This window comes from Dicentrarchus labrax, unplaced genomic scaffold (genome assembly GCF_905237075.1).
Source record: "Dicentrarchus labrax unplaced genomic scaffold, dlabrax2021, whole genome shotgun sequence".
Taxonomy (NCBI): domain Eukaryota; kingdom Metazoa; phylum Chordata; class Actinopteri; family Moronidae; genus Dicentrarchus; species Dicentrarchus labrax.
In genome coordinates this window covers 17,856,717-17,865,399 of record NW_026136705.1, presented here as the reverse complement: position 1 = coordinate 17,865,399, position 8,683 = coordinate 17,856,717, and the positions used below count along the sequence as shown (strand labels likewise).

General features: G+C 39.1%; 2 protein-coding genes across 3 annotated transcripts in view; one reads left to right on the top strand and one right to left on the bottom strand.

Moving 5' to 3' along the window:
- The first annotated feature begins 745 nt into the window (after positions 1-745).
- stoml3b (stomatin (EPB72)-like 3b) lies at positions 746-4,222 on the top strand. The gene is made up of 7 exons (XM_051400788.1): positions 746-912; positions 2,478-2,581; positions 2,675-2,747; positions 2,848-2,930; positions 3,043-3,246; positions 3,382-3,516; positions 3,686-4,222. The coding sequence occupies exons 1-7, from the start codon at positions 849-851 to the stop codon at positions 3,872-3,874; spliced, it is 852 nt and encodes a 283-aa protein (XP_051256748.1). The 5' UTR covers positions 746-848; the 3' UTR covers positions 3,875-4,222.
- Positions 4,223-4,844: 622 nt separating this feature from the next.
- mtus2a (microtubule associated tumor suppressor candidate 2a) overlaps positions 4,845-8,683 on the bottom strand; it is a 45,712-nt gene continuing 41,873 nt past the window's right edge. For both annotated transcript variants that reach the window (XM_051400783.1, XM_051400784.1), the window contains exon 16: positions 4,845-8,606. In XM_051400783.1, the coding sequence (XP_051256743.1) occupies positions 8,177-8,606 (430 nt within the window). In that variant the 3' untranslated portion in view covers positions 4,845-8,176. The remainder of the gene's footprint in view (positions 8,607-8,683) is intronic.

The window sequence follows — 8,683 nt, the reverse complement described above, 5'->3', positions numbered from 1 at the left end:
TATAAACAAAGTGTAAGTAATAAGTAAAAATCTTACAATGCGGCAAATTTAATTTCAAGGCACATTTAGTCAGCAGAATTGGTCACGTCTTTCCCAAAGCCAATTTCTATAATTTTGGTAAGTAATGTTAAGAATGAGTTTAGTCTTCCAACTACTCAAAGAGCCATAAACTATGTCACATTCACACACACTCACACACTGATGGAACAGCATCAGGAGCAGTTTGGGGTATAATACATTTTGTTCATCACAATCAGCACATGATGGCTTCTCTGAAAGCCATAAAAGTAAAGAGAAAAAAAAGAATGTTGAATTTCAAGTATCTGTTCTTTCTTTTCTTTTGTTCCTTCTATGGTCTTTACATATGTTATGTAAAGTATTACATTTGACTCAGTTCTGCAGACATCATAAAACACTGATAACCATGATAGGTTCCTTACACAAAGGGTATGAAAAAAAGTAAAGAGTAAAATAAGCTCCTGTGAAGATACCCACAAATATAAGCATTTAAAATGTTGTAGTAGGAAGTGAGGGAACGTTTATTATGCAACTTCCTCAAGAATTACCACCGATACATTTTTATTTAATGTTAAACTGGAATCCATTAATGCTAGTGTATGATTTAAAAAAAATAAATAAATGCAATTAAAATTATATTACTAGTGTTTTGGGTTACGTGTTGATAATAATAAAAGTACTTTGTTTATGATCAACTCGCCACACCTACACCACCTCTGAGCTGCATTACATTGTAGCATTGCAGCTTTAAAAGGCTGGGTGACTCCCTCCTCATTAGACTCACTTCAACAAACTCTCAACACACTTCCCCTCTCAGTTGTAACCAGCCCATGGAAATGGAGAACCAGATGGAGAGCCAGAAGAGAAGAGGAATGAGCCAAGATGATTTAATATGTAAGATAAACTACATTTCCTTTACTGTCTTTTCTTCTGAGCTTTAATGCGTTTTTAAAAAAAGTAAAATATTAACAAGAAGTCTCTGATTATTGACCGTAACACCTGGCATGGCTTAAGGCTTAAATCAACAGTGTTGTTTACTCTTCCTTGAGTTCCATGTTGAATGTACACTGGCATTACATTATCAGTTGTGTAGGCAGGAGTGTGTTATATATGCCATGTATACAACAGAGCTCACCTGTGCAGGTGGAAAGCAGCCACAGAGGCCGGGGCAAAGTAGAACTCCATTGTCATGGAGACAGAAATCACATGTCACTGAGATAAAGAGTCCCACAGGCATGTGACTGAATGTTTGTGTGTTACTCCCTTCGTGTGTGTGTGTGTGTGTGTGTGTGTGTGTGTGTGTGTGTGTGTCAGTATTCATGCTCAGTGAAGTCAGGTGAACTAGGGAATGTTATGGGAACTGTCCTGTTACACAGTTGGATTTGTCTTGTGTGAATACTCCTTAATTTGGTTGCAGATAATGGCTTGTTTTCATATCAGTGGGTCTGCAGCATAATCGTTTTCCAGGTGGCCAACCTGTTGAACAGGATCTCACTGTGTACTCATCATTTACATGCATCCACAGTATTTTAAGTCAATAAAACATAACTTGGATGCACAGATTATGAAGAATTAATGAATTTGTTTCTTAAAATGCCTCTGTGAAGTTCTTCCTTCCAAACGAACCAAATTTTGGTCCAAAATTTATATTATATATAGTATTAAAAAAGAAAATACAGATATAATAAGTATTGGGACAGTGTAGGCTATGATTATATCGTAACAATCCTCATAAACTCTTAACCAACATATAAATGTCATAAATCATGACAAACAGTGCAAGTGAATTTCAAACATTGTGAAATGCGCAATAATGCTACTTTACGTTTTTTTTAAACAGTAAACGTTCCTTTATTTCAACAACAGGAAACTGCATTTCCTGTGGTTTGACCTAGAAAGAGAAAACAATGGGGTTTTTTTTTTAATGATACCAAGACAAAGGAAATTATAATCAAAGCAGGACAATGGCCAGGAAGTCAGCCTTTTTGATAATATACTTATTGTTCTCTGACAGTAATGCAGCATGGGGCTCAATGTATTGGCTATCTTGCACAGATAAAGGCTGCAATACAGCAATTAGAGCTGGAAAATATGACACGGCATGACATGCAGACCCTACTCTCACTTAATGACTTTCTTTTATTGCTGTAGTGGTACTCCAGAGATCATGTTGCATGAGTAAATATTTTACTGTTTGCACTGCGTGTAAGAGAGTCTTTGTGTGTAAACAGTGAGTTTCTGTTAGATCTAAGCTGCGAAACAGAGGTGCAATCTATTAAAAAGAATTATAAATGATGTTATGTTATGATTCAGAAATGAGCCCCACTGGATGGTTTCTTCTCAATGCAAAACGTTTCACATCTCTAACTTTTCTTTAACAAGGAGGCTTTCCTCTCTACTTCAAATGGGCTATATGTGGTCAAATACACTCTTATCTCTCTCCGTCTCTCTCTCTCTAGCTGAACGGACAGGGTCTTTGGGATGCATTGGTTGGGTCATAGTCATAATCTCTGGCCTCTTCACAACTCTCCTCTTCCCCATCACTATCTGGTTTTGTCTCAAGGTGAGTGAATAAATCAGCACAGAAACCGAGTCCTTTGACTCACATTTGAATGTGAACTGAGCTTGCGCTGTGGTCTTCCTGCTCGTATTGCAGATTGTTCAGGAGTATGAGCGCGCCGTCATCTTCAGACTGGGCCGTATTACAGACAGGAAGGCGAAAGGACCAGGTAAACACACTTCAATGTTCATGTTTTTTTTACTTAAAATAAATCCTGGATTGTGGTAAAATAAATAAATGAATTATGATTTTTTTCTGTTTGTCCACAGGAATTTTCTTCATTTTGCCATGCACTGATTCCTTTGTGAAAGTTGATCTGCGTACAGTTTCATTTGACATCCCACCACAAGAGGTAGAACAACCCAAACTGTCTGGGGAAAATGCTCTTTTTGCAGCATTGGGCAAGGATTTCAATTCAAATCTATGGACATGCACACGCAAACTGTCATGTATTTCTTTTCTAGATTCTGACCAAGGACTCAGTCACAGTTTCTGTGGATGGAGTGGTGTACTTCCGGGTCAGTGACCCGATTGCCTCCGTGGCCAACGTGTCTAATGCTGACTTCTCCACCCGTCTGCTGGCTCAAACTACCCTCAGAAATGTCCTGGGAACTAAGAACCTGTCTGAGCTCTTGTCTGACCGTGAGGGCATCGCTCACAGCATGCAGGTACAGAATCTGAAGCCTATTTAAAGATTTTTTTAAAAAAACTTTAAAAGTAGGGCACATTTCACACAAAAAAAGAGAAACTGGAGAATAAATTACAATATTGTGGACAATGTAACCTCTTTCTGTCTTTTCCAGTCCAACCTGGATGAAGCCACAGACAACTGGGGCATCAAGGTGGAGCGTGTGGAGATTAAAGATGTGAAGCTGCCACATCAGCTGCAGAGAGCCATGGCTGCTGAAGCAGAGGCTTCACGAGAGGCCAGAGCCAAGGTCAGGACATGTAACACAACACATACAGTACATGCATACAGTGTTAAATAACAATCCACTGTCAAGCACAATGCGCACACACAAGCATTGCTATTAATGACTGTTCTCCTGTGCTTACTTTCAGGCTAGTTATAGTGTACTATCCTAACCTCTCTTATATTACTTATAGGTGATTGCAGCTGAGGGCGAGATGAATGCATCCCGTGCACTGAAGGAGGCATCCCTTGTGATCGCAGAGTCCCCGTCAGCTCTGCAGCTTCGCTACCTGCAGACCCTCAACACCATTGCAGCAGAGAAGAACTCCACCATCATCTTCCCCCTTCCCATGGATATCATATCTCACTTCATGCGGAAGTGATGCCTCAGTTTGCTTTTCATCTGAAGTTAAATAAAACATGAGTCAGGTGGGGGTCAGGATTCATTTCTGTGACTCCTTGTGAAATAATCTGCCAGGATGCAAGATAATGCTATATATGGTCAACATTTTTTCAGACTGATCATAAAAACACCTTTATGGTTCATGTAGTCAAGCTGTGATCAGGCCAGTCCTGCTAACCAATGTGACTTAGATTAAATTCAGTAGTCTGCATAGTTTACATGTGTTTGACAAAAGTTATATATCTATAAATAGAATAGTGTCTCATTTGTGATATCATATGATGTAATGTTGTGTACTTTACATTAAATGTTGAATGTTAAAACTAAACTCCTGTCACCTCATGTCTAAACTCTTAAATTCCTTATATGAAGTCAGGGATAGTAGTAGTTTATGGGTTTTTTTAAATGTTTTTTATTGAACAGTTCTCTTAAAAACTCTGAGGGACTATGAGGGATATTTTTGCAATAAGCAGCCTCTGTGGCAAAAAGAAAAAAAACATTTTCAGTCTACATGTACTAAGATTTATTACGGTTTTAAAAATAAAAATGATCGAACAGTTATCAATTTTCAGTGTATATAAATAGAACTGTATGTGTTAGGTCGGCTGTTTTGTTGAATTGAATTCTGAAACCCAAAGTGTTGTTGCTGGATATGGATAGAGAGCAATATGACGGATGTAATCAGGATATCTGATGTCAAAAAAGGCCAATACAAGTAATTTCAAAATTTGGTAGTTCTGTCCATGTATACTCTGATGCTTTTTAAATAGTTTATTTAGCTCAAGAAGTAATACAATGCAATATTTGCCTCTGTGGATTTGAAGTATAAAGTAGTATGAAATGAAAAATACTCAAGTAAAGTACAAGTACCTTGAATTTACAGGAGTAGAGTAAATGGTACATTCTACCTCTGAGCAGGACTTATCTTTAAATGAAACATGGACATCACGTGACTTTTCTTGAATATTTTTTAATACTGTGTTCTCCCCAAAAAGTACAAATAAAAGCATCAACATACCTTGTATACATTACATGTTGAACTATCTCATTCTCCATCCTCTAGGCCTCCTACGCTACAGTTACATTTTGACCATCACAGATGCGGAGAGGTAAAAGAAGAGAAAGGGAGAGCAAGAAACAGCAAAGACAGAAAAAACATGCGTCTAATACTTTTCTGGTGCACTAAGACACAACCCATGTTGTAAATGTATTTACATTCAGACATACAATCAGTGCCAGAACAAACAAATTCAGTAAACTTTGTCTCTGGACCAAATCCATAAGGGGTAATTGTATAGCTTACCTCCACAAATTCAAATTCTAGAGCTCAAAGTTGACTAGCCATGGAAACATTTGCTACAACAGCATTTAAACATCAACATGGACGTTTCAATCCCTAATGAATTAGATAAATTACCCATGTTTGTTGTGGGGAGGCTCAACCAAGTGCTACATATTAAATGGCTGCTACATAATGGTCAGACAAGAGGTCCTTCTATATTAAACAAAATCACATTGAATGACTTGTATAAAATGCAGTCATTACATTTTTGACATTCAGCGCATAGTGAGACACAGATGTCCACAGGACACATTGAAGGGTCATGACAATACCAGTTCATTGTTTAGAAATCATAGTCCATTCAAAGGTGAAATATTAATTTATGATGAAGTCGGTAACTTTACGTCGTTTGTAAACAATAGATTTTGTTGCATCTTTGTAGACTGTATTTTTTGCACCTGAAGTGACCTTTAGGAGGACCCTGAAGAATCATTCAATGACGTAGGTGAACTGTAATCCTAAACATTTTAAAACACAGTGACTTTCTGACTGGTAAATTCTTACAATTAATCGTTATGCAAAGACATTCTCAAAATCGTCAGTGTATGTATAAAATAAGCGGGAATTGAGATACATTTCTCAAATCCGATGCTGTACTTGACATTCTTTTGTTTAAGAGCATTTAACCCTGTGTACGTATCATACAAAAAATCGTGAAGATCTGTGAAAGAATCATTTTTACTTTTTTCACGACCATCAAAAGTGCTGGTATCGCAATTAAAGATCTACTTAAAAGTCTATTACTGAAAAACTGGCAACCCAGAAACGTCGTCCTTTACATGCTGGTAAAAGGTTTTATTTACTCAACCTGTAAATTAATGGAAGGAACGACCAGGAGCGCTGCAAGGAATTTCAAGGCCTCGATACTGCCCCCCCACGACCCCACCCCATGCATCTACTTAACAATATTACACGCTAACCCCTGCGCTCATTAGCAATGTTGCCGCCAACACAGACTTACCCTTGTCCCTTCTCACTGACCTCGCTTATTTACAGTGGCACATTTTCATGTGGAATCCGAACTGCTTTAGCTTTGTTTGTTAACGTACGAGTATATCACTGAGATTACACGATGATATTGTAGCTTTCTATGTCGTCTTGTTCAAAGCCAGATGAAAGATTAGGACCCTGAGGGTAAGTAAGTCAGTAGAGTACAGCACAGGAGGCAGCTATGACGTACTGTATGCTATAAAATAATTTTCATTTTTATATACCAAAGGTTGGTTTCTCTATCGTATTCTATATAAGTGGAAAATTATCTCGGGAAACATCTTGAGAGTGTATAATGTTCTGTAGAGAAGCTATACAAAATTATAACTGAAAGTATTTTAAATCTAAATTTAGAAAATAATTCCCTGAACAATATATTCTTGCACACTAAGAGTTCAGTGTTGTCTGCAAAAGTCTGAACATAATACTCGAAGGATAAAAAGTGTCATTCAGATAAACAAACCAGAAGCATCTGAAGAGGTTATGAAGAGGTTAACACAGGTTCAGACAGGGTTACGCTAATCTTTGTGACACTATTCACAAAGCGGTAAACAGAGGGTTAACCTGTATTTTTTTTAACCTACATAGCTTATAGATCCATATCATATCATAAGACAGTCCCCTGAACACCACCTATGTGTGTGAGACGACATCAAGTCAGAGAAATATGCACTATATCTCATTTCACATACTCCACTTGTGTCCTATAGGTGATATTAAAAGTTACAAACACTCATTTCTATCACACCTCAAGCTTAATAAATAGACAGATCACAGCAATAATAAGTTTCACATTAAGACTGGAAGACTTTCACAGTACATGCTTGCTTAAGTAGCAAAATACATGTAACAAATAAATTAGATATCACGTTTTAAAGGAATCCACAACATTTAAAACAGAGATTCATGTGTCGAGTCTCCCCCCTTAGCTCTGAGCTCCCTGGTAGCTGTGTGTTTTTGTTGATGTTGTTGTTGTTTTTGTTGTTGTCATTGCTGTTGAGCTACAAACACAACAGACTGCACATTCCCGCTGAGGTAAATACAAAATGGCAGACGTAGTTTTTGCAAGTTGACCTGAGGGATCCCAAAAGTGAAGAGTAGCTTGTGTGGCGAGACGCTGTAGGAAGACCTGGCATGGTTTGAACGTGTAAGTTCTCTGTATTTTGGTAAAATGGCTGGGGTTTCCAGGTAGGGTTGTCCCACACAAGTAAAATTATCAGCAGTGAACTAATTACAAAATGTTAAATACACCTTAAGGAGGCTGAAAAACAGGATTTACTTTGCTTTACAAACCAATTCTTTATCCAAAGTCCTTTATGAAAGAAAATGTTGCTTGTTCTCTGCTGGTGAGACGGCAGGACTGAGTATAAGGCGCTTTGTTAGGGATTTTTCCAGAAGAAAAACGAAACAGAAAAACATTTCTGCTGAAAGCTGATTTTAAAACAGAATTGACTATGAGAAACTAATCTCCATGAGAGAGAATATAGCTTATTGTATCAAGGATGTGACTGTGTTTTAACACACCAGAGTATTGTGTTCTGGTGACAAGAGTGTGCTACTTTCCATCTGTACTGATTCCATCTGTGCGGGACTCCTGACTACCCATGCAGGGAGGTTTCACTACATGTCAACACTATTTGTGTCACTATCATACAGTATTTACAGTCTACATTTCAAGACTTCCATATTTATACAAGTTGGGATTGGGGACAGAGAACTGAGCTGCAGTCATCTGCATCAGTTGTGTTTCACATGATGGACACCACCAGCTGTAGAGACTTGAGAAAGTTCAAGACTCTTTTTTTTCTGTCCACCTTGTCCTGTGATGACTGGAGGCAACTGCCCTCTGTATCTCAATGCCATTCACATTCAAAAAGCAAAGGAGGAGAGCAGAGAATGAAGGAAATGAAAGAGAATGTTCAGAAAAAGAGGAGAGAGAGATATGTGAGTTTATCTCTGCAAAGAGCTGATGCAAGCAGCTGAATTACAGCGATTGGCTGACACTCTGTGTGTGGGCGTGGCTGGGCCGGGGGAGTAATTCTGATTGCTTGCTGCCCTGTGAGTGGGTGTGGCTGGTCCCGGGGAGATATTCTGATTGGCAGCGGCTCTGTGGGAGGGGGAGCAGTACTGAGCCTGCTGGGGGCAGCCGTAGCAGTGAGTGGGGGAGTCACACCCTGCTACAGGTGAGGAGGAGAAGAATGGGGATGAGGGGGCAGGGGAGGTGGAGAAGGAGCGGTGCAGCGGGGAGGAGGCGGGGGACATGAGGGGGCTGGTCTGGAGACGCCACAGAAGCTCCTCGTTGTTCCGACTCAGCCGCTTCTTCTCGGTGCTCTCCTTTTCGACTGACTCGTGGAGATTGGCGTTCTCCTCTGACAGTTGCCTGCAGGGAAAAAACAAGCACAGAGGAAGCTAACCTTAGCATGAAGCAGGAAAGACATAGCATCACATACTGTATCA

What these genes read in the sequence shown, in the direction of transcription:
- stoml3b (XM_051400788.1), top strand. Translation starts at nt 849, where the DNA reads ATGGAAATGGAGAACCAGATGGAGAGCCAGAAGAGAAGAGGAATGAGC. An exon ending in GAGCCAAGATGATTTAATAT is followed by an intron (nt 913 to 2,477) that starts GTAAGATAAACT and finishes CTCTCTCTCTAG; the next exon opens with CTGAACGGACAGGGTCTTTG. An exon ending in GCATCGCTCACAGCATGCAG is followed by an intron (nt 3,247 to 3,381) that starts GTACAGAATCTG and finishes TGTCTTTTCCAG; the next exon opens with TCCAACCTGGATGAAGCCAC.